Source organism: Linepithema humile, chromosome 7 (assembly GCF_040581485.1).
Source record: "Linepithema humile isolate Giens D197 chromosome 7, Lhum_UNIL_v1.0, whole genome shotgun sequence".
In the NCBI taxonomy this organism is placed as follows: domain Eukaryota; kingdom Metazoa; phylum Arthropoda; class Insecta; order Hymenoptera; family Formicidae; genus Linepithema; species Linepithema humile.
This window is the reverse complement of record NC_090134.1, coordinates 12529119-12556759: the sequence shown is the minus strand read 5'-3', so window position 1 is coordinate 12556759 and position 27641 is coordinate 12529119. Positions and strand designations below refer to the sequence as shown.

General features: G+C 37.5%; 1 protein-coding gene and 2 long non-coding RNA genes across 3 annotated transcripts; 1 reads left to right on the top strand and 2 right to left on the bottom strand.

Moving 5' to 3' along the window:
- Window positions 1–993: 993 nt before the first annotated feature.
- Window positions 994–5070, bottom strand: LOC137001017 (zinc finger BED domain-containing protein 4-like). The gene is given in 1 exon segment (XM_067358912.1): window positions 994–5070. A coding segment is annotated over 1 exon segment (1359 nt). The 5' UTR covers window positions 4732–5070; the 3' UTR covers window positions 994–3372.
- A 7795-nt stretch (window positions 5071–12865) lies between these two features.
- On the top strand, window positions 12866–15950 carry LOC137001168 (uncharacterized). Its single transcript, XR_010891288.1, has 2 exons — window positions 12866–15563; window positions 15892–15950. It is a non-coding gene; the product is annotated as an uncharacterized lncRNA (long non-coding RNA).
- Window positions 15951–24823: 8873 nt separating this feature from the next.
- Window positions 24824–27288, bottom strand: LOC137001169 (uncharacterized). The gene is made up of 3 exons (XR_010891289.1): window positions 25746–27288; window positions 25430–25518; window positions 24824–25283 (listed from the first exon to the last, which is right to left on the bottom strand). It is a non-coding gene; the product is annotated as an uncharacterized lncRNA (long non-coding RNA).
- Window positions 27289–27641: the final 353 nt, after the last annotated feature.

Sequence of the window (27641 nt, the reverse complement as noted above, 5' to 3'; positions counted from 1 at the left end):
AGTTCACGAATAAATCGTCTTTAGCTCTTTTTTTTAAACGGTCAGCTGACGTTAGATCGCCTCTGACTATATTTATTAAAAATTGTTAGCTGACATTAGATCGTCTCTGGCTTTTGTAATTTTAAATTGCCAGTCCACGAGAAAATCGCCTCTGGCTTGAAGAGAAGAATAAGAATTCTCTAATGCCAGTCCACGAGAAAACCGCCTCTGGCTTGTCTTATTCTGTATTGCCAGTCCACGAGAAAACCGCCTCTGGCTTGAAGAGAAGAATAAGAATTCTCTAATGCTAATCCACGAGAAAACCGCCTCTGGCTTATCTTATTCTTTATTGTAATATATATATAATGTATATGTGTTAAATGACATATGTCATACGTCATATAACTAATATATAATATAAGTTATATGACATATACATTTATTATAAAAATATATACAATATACAAAATGATATTAACTTTTTACATAGATACTTTGATGTGAATTTGTATAATATGGAGTAGAGATGTAACGAATATTCGGCATTATTCGGTATTCGGCTTATTCGGTCGCTTTTTTTGAATATTTGGTTTGGCCGAATACCAGCAACTATTTGGCCGAATAGTGATTTTTTAAATTAATTGTTCAAGTTCTTAAGGAATAGAATGAAAATAAAATGTAAATATGAATAATTTTAACAGCATTTATTATTAATAAAAAAATAAACATGTATTACCTAAATAAACAATAGAAGACAATAAAATAATGTATTTTTGTTTCAGTAAAATAAATTCTGAGAAAATTAAAAATGAAATAAAATTCTTCAATATTAATAAATAAAAATCAGTCATTGCGACAAATTTGGATTATTAGTGTCAGTCATATTACACTAATATTGATAATTTAATAATGGTAAATTATGATGCAAAAATAGTTTTATTAGTTTAGTTTAATTAGTTTAATTTAGTTTAATTAGTTTTTCGCCGTTATCTGGAAGCAATCTATTCCTTTTTTTCTCATAAACTATTCCAGCTTCGGAAAAGAGACGTTCACTATATACACTGCTCGCAGGAATACACAAATATTTTTCTGCTAATTTAAATAAAATTGGCAGTATTTTTCTGTTGTCATGCCACTGTTACGTCCTGATCAGACTACACGATTCTTTTCTTTTCATTAAATACCAGACCTAGTAAACGCGAAACCAACAAAAACTCTTAAAAAATATTATAACGCCAGAGCTGTTTTTCTCATGGGACACCAGGAGCTCGAATCTTCTCACAGAGAAAAATAGCATGGATATTTCAAAATACCTTGGCCGCTCAGCGTGCCTATCGTCGCCAGAAAAACCGTAAAAGTCAAAACTTCGCGGTAGCTGGAGTCTTTAACCGACTCCAGACGGTTAGAGTAAGAGATAAAAAGAAAAACTGGCACCAGCTAGTCATATTCTTGGATTCCTCTTACGGGAACCCTAGCTAATAGATAGGGTTTTACCGAGTAACGATCGGGGAATGACTGCCGTCGCATGCCGAGAAGGCGCGACACCTGATACGGCGCACGTGTTTAGTAGGTCTGGGAAACCGAGATGCATTAGTCGCACTCTCCATGCGACACCAAGGGCACGCGACAGTCGTAAACTGTCAAATTTATTAGATCAGTGACCCAAGGCTTTGCGAACTTATATACCGATTCTTAACCATCCAATCCGAAAGCCGAGAATCGGGGCAAGCACCTCTATAGACCACCTATCATTCCATCGTATGGTCTAAAGACTACGCCCACCCAGATCTTAAGACACTGAGATGCACCCCACCTATACTAATTAACACCAACCGGGTTACGCCACCTCAAAAACCTACCTCGATCATATATGGACCCGAAACGACGCTATTCCTTATTCGTTAAGGCCCCTTTCTTCCTATCTCATTTCAAGTAACCTAATCATCTAAACCCAATCCTATTAGCTAAAAATGACGCCATCCTCCCCAACATTAAAAATCTTCTCGCAAGACTAATTCCTATTCGATCCCCGCTCCAAAAACCTAAGATTTTCCAAAGGGATCTACCCCAAAGAAAGGGTACAAAAACCCGTGTTCTGGTGGCTCCGGACACAATTACGCACAATTTTTCAAGCAGTTTTGCGCAGTTATTCCGTTTAGCTCAAACAGTTTTTCGAGTAATTTGGGGGCGCGAATCAAAGAGTAAAACCAGTTGATACTTTGTCGCGACCAAGTGGTGCATCTCAAGTAGAGGGCCCATCACCCTGACGACACCATCCCGCAGCAGAGTGCCCACACGTTTACAAAAAAGGGGTCCGACGCTCATATAACACCTTCCCTCAACGGGGCGCCTGCTCAGAACCACCGAACATAGTCAACCCGATCTGAAACTATCCTACAACGAGTAAGTTAGTTCATTTGTTTTTTTTCTCCTCTCTTTAGTATTCTCTTTATTCCTTTTATGTGATCCGTTCCTATTTCGGTTAAAAATTTTTTTTGTGTTATTTGTCAGTGAGAACTAAACATTCGCCGCGACCCAACAATCGTCGGAACCGCTCGGATCTCTCGGCATTTGCTCTCTGCCTAGCTATATTTCTCCCACCATACGTTAGATACGCTGCGAGGGTCACCGTAAGACCCATTAGAATTAGGCGACACATTTAATAACGCCCGTACAAGCACTTACACGCAAACAGACCAACCTCCTGCATTACTACCGATTCCTCAGGAATTCCCTCAACCACCTCCTCAACCCTTTCCCGAGTTCGACTTTCCTCTACTTCCTTCTCCTTGGTCTATCTCTCCGTCTCTTGAAGAGTTCCTGGAGTACAGACCCCCTTCGCCTGTCCGCTTCTATCCTCCTCCAGTAGAGGCTCAACTGGAGGAATTCCCACGTAACGATCCGGAGTTCGACAACATATCCGTCAACTCCGAAGCCACCACCATCGAATACGTCGAGGCTCCTCCCCATCTTCCTAACCCTGAATTCACAGGGTTTGATTTCCTAAACTTAGTCCTCTCCCCTGAGGAATAATCCACACACACACACACACTTGTAAAGAATACACTAATAGAAATATAAAACACGTGTGAATAAGAGTTAAGTTTTGTATCCTAATTATAAATTCATTCAAATTAAAATGTTAAGTCTTTGGTAAATTAAACTTTTGTTTTTTTTTTTCATTTAACCACACCCTCCTCGTTTGTCACCCCCTCACCCCTTCCCTCTCAAATTGCGCACAAAGGTTCCGTCCCGGGTAAAAGGGATTCAATTCCTTGACCCAAAAAGGGAACCACAAGCGGTTGACCTGTCGACGGAGTAAAAACGACTCTTCCAGTCGCTGACCCGTTGCAAGTCCAAAACGCGCCGCTCGGCTCGTGCGGTCAGACCCGTTTACGTCGATCGCCGAGCCCAACGAAAAAATTCTACATCTATCAGGACGTAACACCACCATAAAAATGGCGATTCAATCCGCTCTATCAATTTCATGGATAAATAAGTATCAATTTCACAGGACTTAGTATTACTCTCGGTATTACTACTATTCCTATTAGAAAATGGATTCCCACATGCAGAAGTTGATGCATCACTTGCGTTTGCTATTTCGGAAAAGCATGTCCAAATGGTCTCTTTTCTTCTAAATGTAGTCAATGGTTCATCATCAATATTGTCATTATTGCTCTCGCTATTATTCAAATCATCACTTTCCAATATTTCGTGTTCCTGTGAAATTTCTTGCATTTTATAGTAAATTTCAATTTTAATCTTAGACGACATGTCCTTATCGAAAAACGTTGTTTTAAAACGAGGATCAAGGAAAGTTGCATGTGTATAATTTATATTTAATAATATATTATTAAAACAATTATTAACATTTTGTATTAATGAATCTTTCATCGTACCCACGCCAAAAAATAAAATTTCTTTTAAAAGATATTTCTTGAGAGAAGCTACAATAGGAATAACTTCAGATATGATTGATTCAGAGGAACTAATTTCTTTGGTTATCTCTTCAAAGGGCTGTAATAGTTTTAAACAATTTTCTAATAGTGACAACTGATGTGATGATAGGTTGACTATAGCTTCAGTTTCTATAGTAAAAATACTAATAGCTTTTTTTAATTCAAATAACCTTTGCAACATATAAAATGTCGAATTCCATCGTGTCTACACGTCTTGGACTAGTTTCAATGTTGGCATATTCAGTTCTCTTTGTATTGCTTTCAACTTATAGCAAGCTGCTGGTGAGTGATTAAAATGAGTCACAATTTTGCGACTTACAGCTATTAAATCAATGACGGTGCGTTGTGACTTTAAAGCCTCAGTCACAACTAATTGAAGCGTATGAATGAAGCATGATTTATTCTGGATATCTAAATTTTTGGTAGCTTTTTTAATATTTGCGCCACTATCTCTGATTATTATATTATTTTTATCATTTAAATGCCATTCTTCTATCATCTCTGTGATTATTTTCGCTATATTTTCCCCTGTATGGCTGCCCGGAAAATGTTTTACGTTTAATACTGCATGCTTCAATTGAAAATCTTCATTTATGTAATTAATAGTGAAGCTTATATAACTCTCATTAGAAATATTACAAGTCCATATATCAGAAGTGAAGGCACAATTGCTTATATTCTCAATATCTTTTAAAATTTTAATTCTACATTTCTCATAAATATCTGGTATCACAGTTTCAGAAAAATATGTTTTAGATGGAATCTTATAACGTGGTTCAGCACATTTCATTAAATAAATTAATGAAAATAAGCTACAGAGCCCAAGCTGGATTTACGTGCTTAGTTTATTTACTTCTTATAACAATCAATGTTTTTTTGGTTAATTATAACAAATTATAAGGATCTAAACGTTTCGACCATTTGGTTGTGGTCATCTTCAGTAGTTATACTAATTTTAAATTCGGAGCATATTACAATAAATCTTCTTACATTCGTTACTTATAAAACTAAATTTCGGAATATGTTACAATAATCTTCTTATTTGTTACTTTTAAAATTGTTTAGATGGAAAACATCTCTTGAAAGTCATGCCCCTTCAAATAAACAGCAATCCTTAACTTATCAGGAAGAAAACAATGTCGTGTTTTACATTATTATACGCGATGTACTTTTATTTGAGACATTGTGGTTGATTGCAATAATTCTCAATGTATAGCAGTAACATCCTGTTGTGTTTTCGTGTATTTAACTTTCTTATTTTAAAATATTAAAAAACTAAAACCAATTTCAGTGTACAGAGTCAGTTGCTTTAAAAGAATTTGGTGGTCTGTATCGTTTGAGTGGACATGGCAAACTTACTTATAGTTTAATACGACTATAAATAAGTTTGCCATGTCCACTCAAACGATACAGACCACCAAATTCTTTTAAAGCAACTGACTCTGTACACTGAAATTGGTTTTAGTTTTTTAATATTTTAAAATAAGAAAATTAAATACACGAAAACACAACAGGATGTTACTGCTATACATTGAGAATTATTGCAATCAACCACAATGTCTCAAATAAAAGTACATCGCGTATAATAATGTAAAACACGACATCGTTTTCTTCCTGATAAGTTAAGAATTGCTGTTTATTTGAAGGGGCATGACTTTCAAGAGATGTTTTCCATCTAAACAATTTTAAAAGTAACGAATAAGAAGATTATTGTAACATATTCCGAAATTTTAAAATTTAAAAGTAACGAATAAAAAGATTATTGTAACATATTCCGAAATTTAGTTTTATAAGTAACGAATGTAAGAAGATTTATTGTAATATGCTCCGAATTTAAAATTAGTATAACTACTGAAGATGACCACAACCAAATGGTCGAAACGTTTAGATCCTTATAATTTGTTATAATTGACCAAAAAAACATTGATTGTTATAAGAAGTAAATAAACTAAGCACGTAAATCCAGCTTGGGCTCTGTAGCTTATTTTTATTAATTTATTTGAATAATTTGAGCCAAAATTCGCAATTTTTAAGTTACATTCCATTAACTTTTGAAAACCTGCGAAGTTACAAACTTATAGGTATATCTACCTAACCTAAATATAAATAAATTGTAAATCATTATTAAATAAATTGTATTATTAAGTCTTACCAATATCTGTTACAATTGAAAATGGTTGATGGTCTAGTGCAATCATTTCTCCAATTGCCTTGTGCAAATTTATTGATTTCTTATCATTTATATTCCACTTTTGAGTTTTTACGTAATCTGCAATATTTGATTGTTTTTTATTTTCTGCAGACTGACTTTGAAAGTTTTCATTGTATTCTGTTACGTGTTTGTTTTGCAAATGCTTGATCATTGCCGATGTAGTAGCACGTTTTCCAATACCACCCCGTAATATTGGAATTTTACATAGTAAACATATTGCTTTTGTATTGTCATCACTATGTATTTCAAAGAAGTCCTAGATTTTGCTTCTTTTATTCATATTGCACAGTTATTTTAAGACTACTTATTTTGAGGTTACAAACTAAAAACAACATAACATGTGAGTGAACAGTTGAATACTATAAACTATAATCTTATACGTAATGATTCAACAGTTCCGCGTTAGATGGCTCTTTCGTCACTATTCGGCCGCCGAATATTCGGTATTCGGTCATGTAACATCACCGAATATTCAATATTCGGTTTTTTCAAAAATCAGTATTTGTTTCATCTTTAATATGGAGTACATAATATACATAATATATACACATAAAGCACATGAATAAAAGTATTGTTACAGAAATTAGAATATGAATGTATGTAACTAAATAATGTGAATGTTTGCAAAAATGTTGCAAAATTTATGTGTAATACATACACTTTATCCTTCAGAGTGCCTTCAACCCATTTTTTTCAGCCGGGTTTCGTAGCACATACACAAACATACACACACACACACACACACACACACACACACACACACACACCCCCCCCCCCCCCAACTAACACACACATACCCTAACAGCACACAATATCCTGCGTATCATCCCATTTTCATACTCATTCTACTGTGATTATCCGTTAAATACTGAGATCAATCCTATAATATCTTTTGCAGTATTATTCGGTTTTCTTTCGCACACGTATAATCTCAGGTTTGACTCAAACGTACGGAAGTGATACGTACGCACTTCTATCGCGCGCGTATAATTTCAGGTTTGACGAGACCAGCACTAACCTGCGTCATTTACATACGTAATTCCTATTTCCAATCTTTTCCCGCTTGCCCGGCATCAAGTGACACCACGCAACACCACATATCCGAGGTTTTACTGATATCGAAGGCAATCCTTTTTCCCTTTAAGTTTTATTTCACAAAATAGTAAATAAAGTGTAAGAGCTAGATAGCGTTTGTATATATTTGTAATATTTTTATTATTTTTTATGTACTTGTTAAATTATTTTGCTTAAAATATTTTAAGGTTATGTTCGTAATAATAATAATAATAATAATAATAATAATAATAATAATATAACGTAACGGGGGGGGGGGGCGTTCCTCTTTCAAAGCGCCGCCCGCGGCACCCAGACATTGTCCATTGTGCCTCCCCTAATAAACTTACTCATGAGAGACCTGTTTTTCTCCAAAAGAGAATCAGATCCTTCACCGGCAGCTCCCTGATCTGCTCGGGCCCAAGTAGTGCTGAGCCTAGCATCTTGTGTCTCAACCCTGCATGTGCAGGACAGTCGCTGAGTACATAAAGGCTTGTTTCCTCGTCTTCTCCACATGCCCTGCACCTGGATGTATCGCTACGCCCAAGCTTGTACATGTGGTAGTTTAAGGTGCCATGACCCGTCAGTATGTGTACCGCTGTCCTGGCATCTCTCCTACTCAGAGCCCTTATGCTCCAAGCCAGTTCCCTATTAGGAGTATCTCCCATCAGAGCTCTAGCTTGTCTGCATTTGGACTCAGATTCCACTCTCTAGTGTCTTAGATGTTTTCTGCGGAGCCATTCTTTGATCCTCCCCCTTCGTAGACAAAAGGGGATTCCCAGAGCCGGCCCCGGTCCTACCATCGTTATTTCTGAACCCGCTTTTGCCAGCTGGTCCGCACATTCATTAATCTGGATGCCTAAGTGACCCGGCACCCAGGTAACGGTGACTTCTCTCTCTCTCGCCAATTCGTTCAGAACGCCTCTGCACTTCTGAACCAACCGCGACGTTATTGTCGGAGCCCCCAGCGCCTTGATGGCTGCCTGGCTGTCCGTACAAATTCTGATGTGCTCTCCCGCTTCTACCCTACTCCGCACGGTCTGAGCACAGCTTAGGATAGCCACAATCTCCACTTGGAATACCGTGGCATAACTGTCGAGAGAAATGCTCTCCTTCCATCCCTCTCGACTGCCAAAAAAGCCGGCCCCGGAGCCCGTGTCCGTCTTGGAGCCGTCCGTATACCAGACATCCCCTCCACGCACTCGAGCCCCTAAGTTTCCACCTTCCTTTTCCCACTCCTCCGGCCTCGGTATATGCACTTTGAAGTGCCTATCAGAAGCCCGAATAATAGGTATTCTGTCCTGTCGCATCTCGAATATCGGATCCAACAAAACGTCTTCCGGCAGCCTCGTATGCCGGGCTCCCTTCTTCCATTTTAGTTCGCATCTTAGACGGTATGTCGCCATTGCTGCCGCCGCCACCACCACCTGGTGAAACGGTTCGATGCCGAACATTACGCCCATCGCCGCCACTGGTGTAACCATAGCACCTAAGGCACCTATCAAAATCAGAGCCCTGACATGCTCCAGCGCAACTTTGGCTGTTTTCTTTCGCACCCTAGTCCACCATACTACGGCTGCGTATGTGAGTCTGGGGCGAAGTATGGCTGTGTAGATCCAGTGTATCATACTCGGTTTCAAACCCCAAGTCTGACCAAAGGTCCTTCTGCACATCCAAAAATACTGGCACAAGCTTTTGCACCGGTTACGAAGGTGCTTCTCCCAAAGCAGTTTCCTATCCAGGATAACTTCCAAATATTTCACTAATTCGGTCGGAACTAACCTTACTCCTCCAAGAGTGGGTCCCACAATGATGCCCACCTTGTATTTGCGGGTGAAGACAGTAAGACCGGTTTTCAGTGGATTCACCGCAAGACCCGTCCTCTGACACCACTCTTCTACAACTTTCAGTGCCCTCTGCATGAGCTCTAGAAGCGTTTCTAGAAAAAGACCTCGCACAAGTATTGCCACGTCGTCCGCGTAGCCTTGTGCAGTGAAGCCTCTATCGTCCAGTGCCTTTAATAATCCGTCTACTACCAGGCACCATAAAAGTGGGAAAAGTATTCCGCCCTGCGGGCAGTCTCTTCCCACCCACCCACAGACTTTTGCAGTTTCCAGCGAAGTCATCACACGCCTTCCTAGCATGCCCCGGATCCACTCGACGAGCTTCATCGGGACACCTCTTTTGGCGGCTTCCTCACACACTACCCCGTGCGGTGTGTTGTTAAAGGCGCTCTCTATGTCCAAGAAAGCACCCACTGCGTAGCCCTTCCTTTCCAGCTGCTCCTCAATAAATGCTACCGTCTGATGTAGAGCAGTCTCGGTGGAATAGCCCGAATGATACGCGTGCTGATTTTTGTGGAGAAGGTGCCTCCAGAGTTGTCTCCCTCAGATACGCGTCCACCAGCTTCTCCAATGTTTTAAGGAGAAACGATGTTAGGCTAATTGGCCTGAAATCCTTTGCCTTGGTGTAGCTCGTTCTTTCCGCCTTTGGGATGAAAACTACCCTGGCCAGTTTCCATGCGCTGGGTGTGTAGCCCATCGCGATACAAGCCCTTAAGGTTCGGGTCAGTGAGCCCACAATCTGTTCCAGTCCCTCTTGTAGAAGAGCCGGAAAGACGCCATCCGGTTCCGCTGACTTATAGAGCTTAAAGGTGTTAATTGCCGACTTGACCTTCTCGGGCATGACAATCTTGGCCGCCATTCGCCAGTCTGCTTGTCGGGCTCTTTCGAGTTAGCCCGGCTCCTTATATGCAAATAACTCTCCCGGCTCCCTACAGAAGCCCGGAAAGCTCACTTCCAGTAGATGCTCCAGACATCGCTCTCCAGTCACCACCGTCCCTTCATGGAGTGCGATGGCTTCCAGAGTCGCATCCGGGTTCCTAGCGAAGATCCTGCAGATTCTTGCCGTTTCGGGCATTTCCTCTACTTCCTCGCCAAACTTCCTCCAGCTTTCCAGTTTCGCCTTAACCACAGAGTCTCTATATTCCTTCTGTGCCCTCCCAGTCGGATTGGCGGCCCGTGTTCCTAGCTCTATTCCAGGCCCTGCGAGCCGCCACTCTGAGACCCTGCAGTCCAGGGGTCCACCAGGAAGTTCCTCTACTATTTGTAACCGCCCATTCGGGGCAATTATTTTTGTAGCAGTTTACTAGAGACTTCTGCAAGTAGTCCACACAGGTCTCCAGTTCGTCCTCTGTCCCGTGCCTCTTAGGGAAGCCTCTGAGACTGCTGGCCAGGTCTTCCCTATAGAAGTCCCACTTGGTTCTCCTCGGGTTTCTGAATTTGACCTCCTTTCCCCTAGCCTTAGCTATCCTGAAGGTGATCTGCCTATGGTCTGAGAGCGAGGGCTCCGTCGAGACCCTCCACTCCACTACCTTCTGTATTAACTGCCTGGAACAGACAGTGATGTCGAGCACTTCTTTTCTCGCTATAGTGCAGAAGATGGGCTCGTCTCTTGTGTTGAGAATTTCTAGATCCGTAGATGCTAGGAACTCCAACACTTTTCTTCCTCTTTCGTTGGTGTCCGAGCTTCCCCACACAGTGTGATGCGCGTTAGCGTCACATCCCATGATCAGGGGAAGCCGTTTCTCCTGGCAGTATTCTGCCAGTTTTATCATCGGTGCAGGCGGCACCGCCTCTCCCTCGTCATGAGAGAAGTAAGCCGAGCAAATAACCATTTTCTTCCTGTCACCGGAGTCATCAGTGAGATCCACTTCTACAGCCGCAACGTCCCTGGAACACAGGTGAGGATTAGCTGGACTTCCATACCCTTGACGGCCACACAGGCCCTGAGCCGATCCACTGATGGGGCCCTAAAGAGCCTACCGCAGGCCGCCAAGCCCCTGATGCAACCCCGGATTACCCAGAGTTCTTGCATCAGTGATATACATGTTTGCCTCCCAGCTTGTTGCCTGGCCAAAACAGCCGAGGCCTTTTTGCTGTAATGCAGATTAATCTGGGTGAAGGCCACCCCTCTCGATCCCGCCATTTAACTACGAGACCGTTTTAGGGGGCTTCTCTTTATCCCCCCTCACCCTCTCCCCCTGGGCCACACTTACCCGAAAGGCAATCTTGTCGAGCCTAAAGAATGGTTTGAAGTCCAGAGTCCTCAATTTGAGGACACTGGACTCCGGGACACCGAGGACCAGGTTCCCACCTTCCCTGGTGGCCCCTACCCCCTCCGCGAACACTTTCCAGCTCCCGGTGACAAGACCTAGATTCTGCTTCTCCAGCCGCTTCAAGACCGTGGCCGCGCCCTCGGGAGGTCCCGGGACCCAAACCACCGCCCTGTGCTGCCTTTGAAGCGCGTCCATGCCCATCACCTTGAGCTTGGCGCCCTCCCACGGAATGATGCCGCCGATCCGCCCCACGAGCCAACCCAGCGACGCCTCATCCGCGCATCTTACCACCGCCGCACCGCTCCTTAGAGAGGTGCCGTGGAACGTGGAATCTTCTTAAGAGGATGTTGAAGTCATATTGTTACCGACCGAACTTCAATTTTCTGGAAAACATGGCATTTTTTTTATTGCTTTGATAAAATTACAAATTCTTTGGTGTAAGTAAAGTACACATACTAATCTTTCGGCAGTTAGTGAAATTTAAACCAAAAAATAAAAAAAATAAAATTTTTGAAAATTTACCGACAATGTCACCTCAAAGAATTATATCTTTTATATCAAAATTATATTGCTTCAATCTGCAAAACAAGGGTATGTGCCGAAGAAGAGCGTATTAAGCAATAATGGAAAACCAAAAAAAATAGAGCTTAAAGACTTATTTTCAAAATGCCATACTTTTCCAGATTTATGCAAAGCATGCGTGAAATATAGAAGAATAAGGTAAAAAAAGAGTTATAGATTAGTTTCGAGATTTTGGGATAGAGGTGCTATACAGTTCTCAGTGCTAGAGTCCCTATAACTAAGAGTCTGGCCACCTCCGAGAATCCGAACCAAAATGCCGGCAATAGCTGTTTCGAAATTCGCTCACAGATGGTGTTGGCCGACTTATGCGTTGGCTCAACATACCCAAACAATCCTCTTTGCCTCAAACTAGTAACCTAGTTTGTCTTTCGCGTCGTGTTGTGAGTGACATTGTGAAAACCGTTCGACTTCAGAGTTCGGGATTATTGTGTTACAATTACAGGTAAGCTAAGAACTTACGAAATATTCAATTTAATGCTGCATATTTTTAGCTTGTGTCTCATATTCTGATATTTTACTAACATACACAACACAATACAGTTTTTTTCAATGCAGATTGTCTACAGCTCGCCGTCAGGGGACTTACTAGAGTTTGCCAAATCAACCAAAACGCAAGTATGCACATACAGAAAAGTAAAATAGAATACAGAAAAGTAATTTTATTTCGCTAGACTATGTACTCGTACCACTCTTTGTATGTTGAGTTACTTAATTTTGAGCAATTATCCTCCGCTTCTTTCTCTCCTTGAAATGCTTCTCCGATTCTCCGTTTTTATGCATATTTTATATTTATATTTAATTGATATACATCTATTTATTTTGCAGAAATGACTCGCTGTTGTATAGTTAGCTGCCATAATGATTCTTGCGTAGAAATATCAATGAGGCGTTTTCCAACGAATGCAGGGCGCCGAGCAATTTGGATTCAACACATTGGAAAGGAAAATTCGCCTCGATCACCAAATCTTCGTATTTGTGACGTACGTTAACCTATACTTTGCAATAGAACCGATTTTTAAATTTAAAACTCTGAATATGAAAAAATTAGATGAATCAAATATGTGATTGTTAATCGAGTTATAATCATCATATAATCATATAATCATTCCAATTCGACGTCATGAAAAATAACTTTTTAGGCTCACTTTGCGGAGGAAATGTGGAAAAAAACACGGGTAGATGGGAAGAGGAAACTAAAACATAATGCCGTCCCAACAATTTTTCCCTCTCAAAACGAAAATTGCGGGGTAAATATTTTTTACTTTTTTCATAAATTTTAAAAGAATGTTTGTACTGAAATTTAACAAAAATATTACTCCTTAACAGGCACATAATGATCAGAAAGGGATTTCTGTAGAGAAAGAAACATCCATATCTACGGAGCAGCTATCGATTCCAACGCCAAACTATGTAGACATAAGGAGCACCCACTCTGATGCCAATAATCATACATCACAGCCAGTTATCAATCAATTAGAAGCTCGTTCACCATTTTCAATAATCAATAATTTAGAAGCTCGGTCGCCATTATCAGATAAAGATATACATAATAATAAACTTAAAGTTGCTAACTTAATTGTTTCGAAAGTAGACCGAAAAAATAAAAAATTAATGCAACAAAATAAAAAATTAAAAAAGCGAGTAGCAGAATTACAGAAAGTTGGAAAATTGGGAAATTCAATCCATTGCGTTCATATTTGAATGATGATCAAATACAATGGCTTACCAAAGATATTTCTACACGTAGATTTATTAGATGGTCTAACGATACCATTAAAAAAGCACTTCGAATAAAATTTGCTTGTACTGCACGTGGCTATAAATAGTTGATAAAACAGAATATTCCTCTTCCGTCAGAAGGAACTCTTTGTTGAAATATTGAAACCCTTAATTTTCAACCAGGAATATGTAACGATATTTTTGAAGCATTAAAGGTTAAAATATCACAATTTGAAGACGATAGAGACAGAGATTGCATGCTAGCTCTTGATGAGATGAGTATCGCATCTGGGGAACAACTTGATGCATCGTCTAATGGTCTGATGGGATATCCCACATAGCAAAGATCTCCCCAGGACATCCCAATTTGATCGAAATAGTCCCAGTTTGATCCAGAACAAAACGTTATCCGTAGGATTACCTGAGGATATCCCGTGTAGCATGTCCTGTGGATATCTTATGTACGATCTCCGCAGGACATCCCATTTTGATCAAAATGATTCGAATGATACAGATCGATAATAAATAGTTATTCGTAGGATTTCCTAAAGATATTTCTAGCACAAAAAATATACGTACATTAAAATTGCTGTTTCTTCAAATTTAGCAAAAGATTTCTTACATAAATATTTTTTAGTAAGACATTTTTTTGCTTAATTTGAACAGAGAACAAATTTAATTTTGTGTGCATGCGTAAACACACATATAACATACAAATATAATTTTAATCCGTCCATTTGTTAAGAGCAAAGTACAAGTATATATAGAGAAAATATTTATTTCTATTATATGACGATACTAGAACTTGGTCATCGAGTTCTTGGTTCGAGAAGCCAGTATATACAGTGATGGAAGAAAGTTCCGTAATGGTCAAATATCTTGGAAAATAATGATTATGGAAGAAAATGTTCAATACAAAAGTTTTAGTATATCAAATGGTCTATTATATGGTTATATTGAAATGACCTTCATGTGACCTTGAAAGACACCGCGAAGGTCAACTTTGAAATCTTAAATAGAATCTCTTATTTTCTATTACATATTCTTAAAGCTGGTGTTAAGACGTTTCCGAAACAATATAATAAAATTATTTTTTATTAAGTACTTTTCGAGTTATGAGGCTTGAAAGTTACAGCATTTTGACATAAAATACAAAATATCTTGTAAAACATTCAATTTTCAGAAATCTTTCAGAAGAAAAAATATGTAATTTGCAACATGCAGCTGCATATTTTTTTTAAAAGCAACAATGTGTTTTCTTTATATCAATTGATTCGTCTCATTATTTTATGCATAAAAGTATTAAGGTAAGATTCCTGAAAATTGAATGTTTTACAAGATATTTTGTATTTTATGTCAAAATGCTGTAACTTTCAAGCCTCATAACTCGAAAAGTATTTAATAAAAAATAACTTCATTATAGTGTTTCGGAAACGTCTTGACACCAGCTTTAAGAATATGTAATAGAAAATAGGAGTTTCCATTTAAGATTTCAAAGTTGACCTTTGCGGTGTCCTTCAAGGTCACATGAAGGTCATTTCAATATAACCATATAATAGACCACTTAATATATTAAAACTTTTGTATTAAACATTTTCTTCCATAATCATTAATTTCCAAGATATTTGACCGTTACGGAACTTTCTCCCATCACTGTATAAGATTACCGCTTTTTGATTACCTAACCTTTCTCGAATCGACAACTCGAATCAAATTCTAGTGTCGTAGATCGGTGAACATTGAGATTAACGCAGACAGTGAAGTGTGAGTTTTGTGCTATGATTCTCCCTTAAAAAACGGAAAAAGGCGCATAAGCGATAATATAAGGCGTCAGGAACTATTAAATTGACAGATAATTATTAAAATCTAAAATTATTATATCATATGCAGGTCATCTTTCTATATATATCATAAATAAGGTTATGTTTGAGAGATGTTGGTTAGTAGAACACCGCTACTACAATTTTTATTTATATATTTTATATTAATTTTTGTGCTATATATATATTTATAGCACAATTATATATATATATATACCCACCCATACAAATACATAAACAAACACTTAAACACATAGATATTTACACTAATAAATCTATACATAATGCATATACATATAATACATACATTAGATTTAGTTATTAAATTATAAAAATTAGATTAACTTTCCATCTAATTCATTAAACATCTGGTTTAAAAAAATTAAAAATATATTGAGAGGTATATGTTTATATTTATGTTATATAAATGTTTATACGTATTTGTAGGTACAGTTCAATTAAAATACCCGCAAGCTACTGAGCACGAAATTTCGGAACCAATTAAATCATGACTTCGTCATGCAATTGAAAAAATAAAAAAACTGAATGCTGCACAATAAAATATTTAATACTTTTTTTTTATATTTTGTTCATGTGTATAAATTATACATAATATTAGCAATTTTATGTATAAAATATTATGTATGTAATATTATTCATATTAAGTTATAATATTTAGTAATATCAAGTTTATTAATTTATATCTAACACTGTGACTAGTGCAATTTTGAAATGTACAAGACGTATCTTTAGTTTTCGTTTTTATATATACAAATTTTATTTTTATTGTGACTATTTTTACATTATATAGTAAATAAAAAATTAAAAAAAAAATTACATATTTTATAATAAAATGTGCTTCAAATGTACTATTATTTATATTACTTATACGTACTTTACCTTTTTTGAAATGTGTCTATTCTTAAAATAATGTAATATATTAGAAGCTTTTATTTTTAGAAATTTTGCTAATAATCTTTCCTTTATGCTCATAAAGATACTTACATGTCAAATGTCTATATAAAATATTTGAAAAAAATATGTATTTTGAAAAAATGTTTCAAAAATTCTTTAGTTTTAAAGGAGTAATAAAAAATAGTAATAAAACAATATCTTGATAGTGGTGTCATTAAAGCGAGATTGTCGTAAATTTTAAATCGTAAAATATAAATAATAATTAATATGAAACTTTTCGAGAGAGAAAGAGAGTGACGTTACTTATTAAGATTACTGTTTTATTGCTTCCTTAACTTAAAACTAAACAATTTCTGTTTAAATCTTTAAAAAAAATATATTTTTTAAAGGCATTTTAAATAAACATTTAAAATAGATATTTTTCTGGGTGATATTTATAGTCCAATTTTATATTTAGAATCGTCTTATGATTTCATTCAACTAATGAAATAATGTTGCGCAACCATTTTGTTGATTGAATGAGGTTTTAAAATGATTTCGAATATAAGATCGGATTATTAACACCATCCTATATTCAATAATTTTATTTGGATTTTATCTGGATAAAAAAAAATATCCATGGGACATTGTTGGGATCTAATTTAATCATATGTAGGATATCCCAGGGATATCCCAGGGATTTATTTTTGGATGTCCTACGGATATCTGAAAAGCGGACATTCGGATATCCCACGGATGCCCTACGGATATCCTACGGCTTTGTACAGACATCCCAGGGATATCTGAAAATCTTTTACATTACATCCCACGGACATCCGTAGGATGAAATTTTGCTATGTGGGATACTACCATTCCTGATAGTCGCGGTATGTATCAAGCGGAGATTTAGGTACTAAATGAATTGTATATAAATGAAAAATAATGCTATTGTGAATAAACAGAAGAATCACGCTGCATTTCGCTGCGTCCTCGTATACCATGATTCATCTCATTGACAAATTTTTCTTATATTTTTTTACCTAGGAAATTGTACGGTAGCAACGCATGGATTGGTTTTTCTTTTGGGTGGTATTTTTAGACGTTGGAAGCAAATTGTAGCTTACTATTATACACCCGATGGATACAACGGTGCAATATTAAAACCTCTTATAGAAGAGATAATTTTCAAGGCTGAAGCTATTAACTTGCATGCGCATAGCGTCACATCGGATATGGGCTTCATAAACAGAGCAATGTGGAAATCATTTTCAAATATTACAGCGGGAAAATATTCTAAAATTTAAAATTATGTTCCTCATCCAACTGATTCTCAACGTAAATTATTTTTTTTCGCCGATGCTGCACATATTATAAAAAATCTTAAAAGTACGTTAATAAATAATAAAGTTATTACGCTGCCAGAACATTTAAAAAAATGTTATAGACTATCTTCATGTGCTGTTCTTTTATCACACCTTTCAGAACTGGTAGATATTCAAGAAAAATTACATTTTAAATTAGCACCGACATTGAACAGAGAAATTCTTACGGTGAACAGATTTAACAAAATGAAAGTAAATAAAGCTGTTAATTTGATAAATCGTGACGTAAGCAGTGCTTTAAAACTTTTAGGATCCGATATCAATAAAAATGAATATCAAACGACTGCCATATTCATAGAAATTGTTTCAAAATGGTCTGCATTAATCGCGTCAAGAAATCCAGCCATGGCATTAGGGAAGTCAAATAACGGGGAATCAAAGAAAAAATTTATTGAAGTGTTACGTCCTGATCAGACTTCACAATTCTTTTCTTTTCATTAAATACCAGACCTAGTAAACGCGGGACCAACAAAAACTCTTAAGAAATATTATAACGCCAGAGCTGTTTTTCTCATGAGACACCAGGAGCTCGAATCTTCTCTCACAGAGAAAAATAGCAAGGGCCATGGATATTTCAAAATACCTTGGCCGCTCAGCGTGCCTATCGTCGCCAGAAAAACCGTAAAAGTCAAAAGTTTGCGGTAGCTAAAGTCTTTAACCGACTCCAGACAGTTAGAGTAAGAGATAAAAAGAAAAACTGGCACCAGCTAGTCATATTCTTGGATTCCACCTACGGGAACCCTAGCTAATAGATAGGGTTTTACCGAGTAACGATCGGGGAATGACCGCAGTCGCATGCCGAGAAGGCGCGACACCTGATATGGCGCATGTGTTTAGTAGGTCTGGGAAACCGAGATGCGTTAGTCGCACTCTCCACGCGACACCAAGGGCACGCGACAGTCGTAAACTGTCAAATTTATTAGATTAGTGACCCAAGGATTTGCAAACTTATATACCGATTCTTAACCATCCAATCCGAAAGCCGAGAATCGAGGCATGCACCTCTATAGACCACCTATCATTCCATCGTATGGTCTAAAGACTACGCCCACCCAGATCTTAAGACACTGAGATGCACCCCACCTATACTAATTAACACCAACTGGGTTACGCCACCTCAAAAACTTACCCCCATCATATATGGACCCAAAACGACGCTATTCTTTATTCGTTAGGGCCTCTTTCTTCTTATCTCATTTCAAGTAACTTAATCATCTAAACCCAATCCTATTAGCTAAAAATGACGCCATCCTCCCCCACATTAAAAATCTTCTCGCAAGACTAATTCCTATTCGATCCCCGCTCCAAAAACCTAAGATTTTCCAAAGGAATCTACCCCAAAGAAAGGGTATAAAACCCGTGTTCTGGTGGCTCCGGACACAATCACACACAGTTTTTCAAGCAGTTTTGCGCAGTTATTCCGTTTAGCTCAAACAGTTTTTCGAGTAATTTGGGGGCGCGAATCAAAGAGTAAAACCAGTTGATACTTTGTCGCGACCAAGTGGTGCATCTCAAGTAGAGGGCCCACCACCCTGACGACACCATCCCACAGCAGGGTGCCCACACGTTTACAAAAAAAAGGGTCCGACGCCCATACACCTTCCCTCAACGGGGCGCCTGCTCAGAACCACCGAACATAGTCAACCCGATCTGAAACTATCCTGCAACGAGTAAGCTAGTTCATTTGTTTTTTTCTCCTTTCATTAGTATTCTCTTTATTCCTTTTATGTGCTCTGTCTCTATTTCGGTTAAAATTTTTTGTGTTATTTATCAGTGAGAACTAAATATTCGCCGCGACCCAACAATCGTCGGAACCGTTCGGATCTCTCGGCATTTGCTCTCTGCCTAGCCATATTTCTCTCACCGTACGTTAGATACGCTGCGAGGGTCACCGTAAGACCCGTTAGAATTAGGCGACACACCCCATTTAATAACGCCCGTATAAACACTCACACGCAAACAGACCAACCTCCTGCATTACCACCGATTCCTCAGGAATTTCCTCAACCACCTCTTCAACCCTTTCCCGTGTTCGACCTTTCTCTACTTCTTTCTCCTAGGTCTATCTCTCCGTTTCTTGAAGAGCTCCTGGAGTATAGACCCCCTTCGCCTGTCTGTTTCTATCCTTCTCCAGTAGAAGCTCAACTGGAGGAATTCCCACGTAACGATCCGGAGTTCGACAACATATCCGTCAACTCCGAAGCCACCACCATCGAATAGTCGAGCCTCCTCCCCATCTTCCTAACCCTGAATTCACAGGGTTTGATTTCCTAAACCTAGTCCTTTCCCCTGAGGAATAATACACACACGCACGCACGCACGCACGCACGCACGCACGCACGCACGCACGCACGCACGCACGCACGCACGCACGCACGCACGCACGCACGCACGCACGCACGCACGCACGCACGCACGCACGCACGCACGCACGCACGCACGCACGCACGCACGCACGCACGCACACACACACTTGTAAAGAATACACAAATAAAAATATAAAACACATGCGAATAAGAGTTAAGTTTTGTGTCCTAATTATAAATTCAATCAAATTAAAATGTTAAGTCTTTAGTAAATTAAACTTATGTTCTTTTTCATTTAACCACATCCTCCTCGTTTGTCACCCCCTCACACTTTCCCTCTCAAATTGCGCACAAAGGTTCCGTCTCGGGTAAAAGGGATTCAATTCCTTGACCCAAAAAGAGAACCACGAGCGATTGACCTGTCGACGGAGTAAAAACGACTCTTTCAGTCGCTGATCCGTCGCAAGTCCTAAACGTGCCGCTCGGCTCGTGCGGTCAGGCCCGTTTACGTTGATCGCCGAGCCCAACGAAAAAAAATCTACATCTATCAGGACGTAACAGAAGCAATAGCGTTTTTAAAATCAGTTCGTGATTTATTCCGCAAAATAGACATAGGTGGAAAAAAAACTTTAAACCAGTGCAAACAGGTGTCATGATTACCACTCAATCTTACATTGACCTTTCTGAATATTTGATATATAAGCCGGGTTACACATATGTATTGGGCAGTCAATTCACACAAGATTGTGTTGAAAACACATTTTTAAATATCAGGAAAAAGTTTCCAGTGCCAAACGCGTTACAATTCAAACAGAGCTTAAAGATATTGAGTTTATCTCAATATTTCCAAGAGTTAAAAAATACAAATTATGACCATGATGAAGGCAGCATGATTGCAGAACTGTTTGAACGTACCAACAAGAAAAAGAATAAAATCGAAACATTGCAAAACGTCCCTTTAATTCCTCATGAAGCAAGAAGTAAAATAATAATTCTAAATAATTTGGAATGAATGCCTTATACAATATCGGTGGTATCGAGAATTTGCAAAATTTATAGAGTATGCGATGCTTGCATAAATTCAGCTGGTTCCAAAAATTTTAACGCTCAAACCAAATAATCTCTATTTGTTCATTTAAGATCATTTAGAGCAAAAACTCTATTTTATATAAATAAAAATACATTTAATTTTTTTTTGGAGATGGAAACAATTTTTTGCAAATATTTGTCCTATGTAAAAGAAACGGATTGCAACTTGGTGCAATTTTTCTTGCAGGAAATGAGCCATATTTGGTGTGACACACTAAATAACTGCCATGCTTTGCAGCATAAATTAATGTTTTATTTTGTGCGATTTCGGATTCGAATTGCCACCAAAAATTTCGCGAACGAAATACACAAAAACGTATTTTTAGCAGCAAAACAATGGCGATGCATTACAGTATTCGATAATTATAAAGATCTATTGCATGTCTGCATGAATATCTTCTTCAGTATTTCATATTTTATTACCCCTGTTTAAAAGACCATTTATTTATATTTTATTGAATTTTTAATTAAGTTATATTTGAATGATATTTTATGTAATATTTATATTAATAAAAAAAGCATGTGTGATAAAAGATGTGTATGTGTGATATGTAAGTGGTTATATGTATGATAGCATGTGATATATACCTACATAGCACATAATATTAAAGAAATATCACAATAATATTGCAATATATCAGTAATATTATGTAGCATCATATAATATGAACTTGATATCCATATTTCTGTATGAATTTAAATTACATTAGGTTCTTAAAAACAATAAAAATTTACATTCCGGTGATTTTAGTGTTAATTTATTAATTTATAATCATGAATTAGGCAAAATAAATTGAATTATGAATTATTCACCTCCAACAAAATCATGACTTTTTTTTATTTTAATTTAAGATTTGATCTGCTCAATAATATTTTAAATAACTGCGGTAAATTGACCGTACAGAGGTAGTATAATAAATAGTTTTTTTAAATTAAAAGCTGGAATGAATGATTTGATAAAATAAAAACTTAATTGGGACCATTTCAAAAATTTCATAAACTTAATTAAATAAATATTTAAATATTCATTTATTTTTTCTTCTATTATTCCTTTCTTTGATTCATTTTGATTGTTTCAGAGAACAAGCTATGTGAACGAATATTGGAATAGTTTCAATTTTGATGCGTCTAATTCCTAAACTCCTATTGATGTCGCCATTTTGGTTCGGACCAATAAGAAATGACACGGAGGTGGCCAGACTCTTAGTTATAGGGACTCTACTCAGTGCTATCTGTCATATACAGAATCTTTTAGCAGAAAGAAAACTGAGAGTGGACATGCCCGCATTTTACGTGTTTCCGTGGGTTAGCGCCTCTATGTGCACAAAACGTGCACATTGAACTACGTAGCCAATGTCCACGAATCCCGTAGGCAATGTCCACGATCTTTTGGGTCTTTTCCGTGCTACGTCCACGACTTTTTGGTTCCGATATGTGCTATATCTACAAAGTGTCGGTAATGCATACTTGTAAAACATGATTATGGCCGGTATTCATAGTCCGTTCTTATATTTAAGATTGTCTTAAGCACGGACTTATATTCGCTCTCTTCGTCAGACACAATCTATGTGTGACGAAGAGAGCGAATATAAGTTCGTGCTTAAGACGATCTTGAATATAAGAACGGACTATGAATACCGCCCTATGTATATCAATCAGATTTGAAATATAAATACACACGTATTGTAAATACATGTATTGTAGCATTTACTTTTGCATTTACAGTTCATTTAACAAAAGATCAGTTATTTTCAATAACGTGTAATTTGAAAATGTACATTTAAATTATTTTAATAAATTACTTCTATAATTTTGTGTGTGTGCGTGCGCGCGCGCGCGTGCAAGCAAGTGTGCAAATTGTGTACCGCACAAAGTTTCATTTAACAATTAAGTTTTAAAATTTAATTCTATATTCTTAACACTACACATACACAAAATTTTGTATGCTTGTTCTAGAAGACTTTAATTTCTTCTAAAACAAATATTGTATATCAATTGAAAAAAACCGTGTCATAAAACTTGAAACTATATTAGTCGGATCAAATACTTGTTTATTTTTTAAAATATGATTGCCCTTAAAATTGCCCTTTTTGAAAATTGTGTATTTACCAATCCTTTATAAATCAGATATTGTCAAAAATTATTTTAAGAATATCTTATTTATAAAAGATTGGTAAATAAAAATATGCAACCAAAATGAATGAAATAATGAGACAACAAAGGACTTTTTGAAATTTTTTAATTTGGAAATACATAATTTACAGTTCAATATAACAGAATCGTAAAAAAAATTTGAAAAATTGTGGTTTATAATTACAGAAAAACAGGTCATAACAATTCTTTACACGTTTTCACGTCATAAAATTATTCGCTTACGCTACGAACCGACTAAAACAAATACAGTCTACAAACTTCGATGGGTATTTGTTTCTGATTGTTGCTTAAGATAGTCAGTATAACATAGCTAGATTCTCCATAAACAACAAAAAAAGAGTTGAAGATGAGCTGGCTGGTTTGGAACTCGAGCATGCCTCGAAAATTAACTTAAAAATCAGAGACATGGCTGATGAAATAGAGAGCATCAGAAGGAGGTCAACTAATATCAAGGGTTCATTCAGTGGACAGATAAAAGTTTTTCTCGAGGTGATTAGGAGGGCCAGCTCTCTATTGTCGATAAAGGCGACCTCTAACGATGACCCCGATTTTTGGAAAACAAATTATTACAGAATGGAGAAAGAGTCGAATGAGAATAGGTGCAGGATAGATGCTCTGGAAGCAAGACTACGAGAATACGAAAAGAAAGAGTTTCTCAAAAATGCATATGAAAATAACGCAAGTGAAAAAGAATATGTGGATAGAGCAACCTCGGCCCCTTCTGTTAGTGAGTCGGAAGATAGAACGGTAAAAGGAAAAAAGGAAAATTGGTACAATAAGAAAGTGAATAAGGACGTGGACAAAATTTCGGTAGTGAGTGAAAACATGATGTGTGGATCAATGGAGAGAATTAACTTGGACAGGGCCATGATTAATTCTCTGGATAGACTGGGGGAAGGAATGACCCAATTAATCAAAGAAACTAGACAGATGAGGGAAGCACTGGACTCTGCTGGCCAAGGTACTAATATTGCAGGAAAAGGTAAGCAAAGAAAGGTGAGTGACTCTTACGAGGATTCTACTCGAAGGGAAAACTTACATAGACATAGTATTGACAATTTTGTGGTTTTTAAGAGTGATAATATGAACAATACAAACAGTAATAGTAGAAAAAAAAAGAAGAATAAGAAAACCAAAAGTAATAAAATACCTGTATATCCGGATAATGATGATTTGTCCGTTTCGCCGGGTAAACCTGAAATAAAAAAGAAAAAAAACATTAATTTTACACAGACGATTGAAGGGGATCTGGATTTCGCAGACTCCCAATTAAATTTCAGTGATAACGAGAGGTTTTCTAATTCTCCTACTATCAAAAATAATAATGATAAACTTGATTGGGTTACGGTGTGCAAAAAACAAAAAAAAGGAAAGACGAATGGAGAAAAAGTGGGGGGGGGGAATCTATCCCGTACATGAGAAAATCTGCGGCTAATAATAATATTTCTCTGACACCAGCAAATATGAATAAAGGTAAGAAAGCATATGATACAAACAAAGAACTGCTCCCTAATCTGAAGAAAAAGATCCCTAACACATCCGCGGTATCAATTCTACTGGATGGGTGTGAATATTCTTACTCGGACATCCTGAGCACGGCGAGAGAAAAAATCTCTCTCTCAGAGCTGGGGATTACAGATACTCGTATTAAACGTGCGGCAAACGGGGGTGTACTAATAGAGATTCCCGGCATGGATCTGAAATTAAAGCAGACAAATTATGTAGTAAGCTAAGAGAGCTGTTTTTTAATGTAAAAGGGGTGAGCCTACGTAGGCCTATGAAGAGAATCCAACTTAGACTCTCGGGCTTGGATGACTCTATCACTACTCAAGAGATTAAAAATACAATTGCAAAAGAGGGTACTTGTGATGTACTTAACGTTACATGCGGTATGATCCGACACGTCCGTGGAGGTATGGGGGTGGTTTTCGCCCAATGTCCGATTGCTGCGGCAGTTAGAATCCTTGAGCGTGGAAAGCTGGTCATCGGGTGGTCAACGATCGGAGTAGAGGCCCTGAAAGCACGTCCACTGCAGTGCTTTAGATGCCTGGCCGTGGGCCACGCGGTTCAGAGATGCCCGAGTACGGAGGTTCGCCGTTTTAATTGCTATAAATGCGGTCAAGTAGATCATAAGGCCATAGATTGCAAAAACAAGATTACCTGCCCTGTCTGTATGGAGAGAGGATTGAACGCGGATCACCTGGTTGGAAGCGCCTCTTGCAAGCCGGTGCCGCCCGTCAGGATTCTGTCTGTAAACAGCAGTAAAAATGTTAAGAATAATATTAATGTTAATAAAAATGTAAATAAAAACAATGCTGAAAATGTTTATGTTCATATTGAAAACACTGAGATTCGGAGTTCTCAGTGTACAGCGGGACCTTCCGCTGCAATGGATTGCGATATTTTTATCTAAATCATGTATATTCTGCAATGTAATGTAAATTTATCCAAACAGGCGCAAGATAACTTAATTCACCTGATGGATGAAAGAGACGCTGCTCTAGCGGTGATAAGCAAGCCACATTCGGTGCCGGAGGATGACAGGTGGGTGACAGAACTAAATACTCCACCCAAGTCTGCCATTCTTTGGCGAAAGGTCAAGGACAAATTCTCCCCTATGTCAAAATTGCACCAGGGCAGAGGTTTTTGCGCGGTTAAATGGAATGATGCAGTAATTCTCAGCTGCTATTTTTCTCCGAATGCGCCACTTCCGATGTTTAATGATTTTTTAGACGATATATACGCGTTCTTAGTGGAATATAGAAATTCCCCTATCTTTGTTCTTGGGGACTTTAACTCCAGACACCTGGATTGGGATAGGAAAAGAGGCAACAGTAAGGGGAACTTACTGAAGCACTGGCTTGATAATTTAGATCTTGTAATTATGAACAAATATGTTCCAACATGTATAAGACCACGGGGTGAATCCGTCATTGACCTGGTTATTTGTAACAAAAAAGCGGAAAAAATAGTCATTAATTGCCTAGTTGATATAGATGCGATTACGATTTCAGACCATAAACTAGTCGTTATACAGATTGACTCTAAATTAGCTGGGGAGTAAAGTCACTAGATAACAAAGTACCGCCAGAGAGAAACCTGAGAGAGGCCACGCTGCCGTTTTCCGTACGACGCTTTCTCTAGGCCGTACGCTAGTGACGTACGTCCATTTCCGGCCGGCTTAGGAACTAAATAGCCACGTCCATTTTCCGCATCGGTCAAAAAGTCACGTCTATTTTCTGAGATGGTTCATGTCCATGTTATATCCACAAGCGAAGCTATTTACGTCACGCGTCCTTGCCGTGCGTTAGACTGTTTGATCAACAGCAGCGTACAACAAAGAATCAAGCGTTTTTTAATCGAGTAAGGCGAATCGCTTGAATATTAAAGATCCCATATTCGAGACCTACTTTTTGCAACTTTTTTTTCCTTTTTTTGCATTTTTTTCAACTGTATATAATCAAATTAATAAATTAAAATAAAGTTTAATAATAAAATAATGTTAAAATAATGTTAATATAAAAATAATATTTAATAAGCTTTTATTGCAAAATTGTAAAATTATTTTTAATTTTTTTATTAACAATAACAAATCAGTTTTTATTAAATAATTATAAAAAATTTTTTATATTAAAAAATGCTTTTTATAATGTTTTTGTAATATTTAGTACATGCCATGTACAATAAAATATACATATTTTTATATAACTAACATATGATCTGTATTAAAAAATGTTTTCTCTTTCTCGATTCTTCAAAAAAAAAAAGTATTAATCGTAAAGAGTGATTCAAATAATAATTTCAATGTAGAAAGAAATTCAGTCTCTTATGCAAATGTAATACAAGTAACGATAGCATCGATCTCATTCTTAATAATGTGCAGTGGCTTAACGGAAAATAGTTGGTCTATCACAACGCAGATCAGGTTTCGAGACTGAGTGGTGTCCGATTTTTTTCAAGTTTATGGTACATCTTATATAGATCACATTTAGATTTGATAATTTAACACAGGCTTCGGAATTATTTTATCTTTTCAGTACGATTCTCGTGGTACACGCCTCCTTTCCTCTCTTCACCGCGCGCGCGGCAAACGCTAGGGCCAGCGCCGCCGAGCGTTAGGAGCGGCGCTATCCGATTAATGTTAAAAAAATTTATTAAAAATATTTTTTTCCTCAATAGCAATAGTACCTCATGGGTGACGTGGAAATCTATTGAAATATTTTCACATAATAAATTTAAAAATGCTAAAAAAATATTTTTAATAAATTTTTTTAACTTTTAATGATCAAGGAAGAAGAACTCAACATTTATCGGATAGCGCCGTTCAAAACGCTCGGCGGCGCTGTGTCGCTAGCGGCTGCCGCGCGCGCGG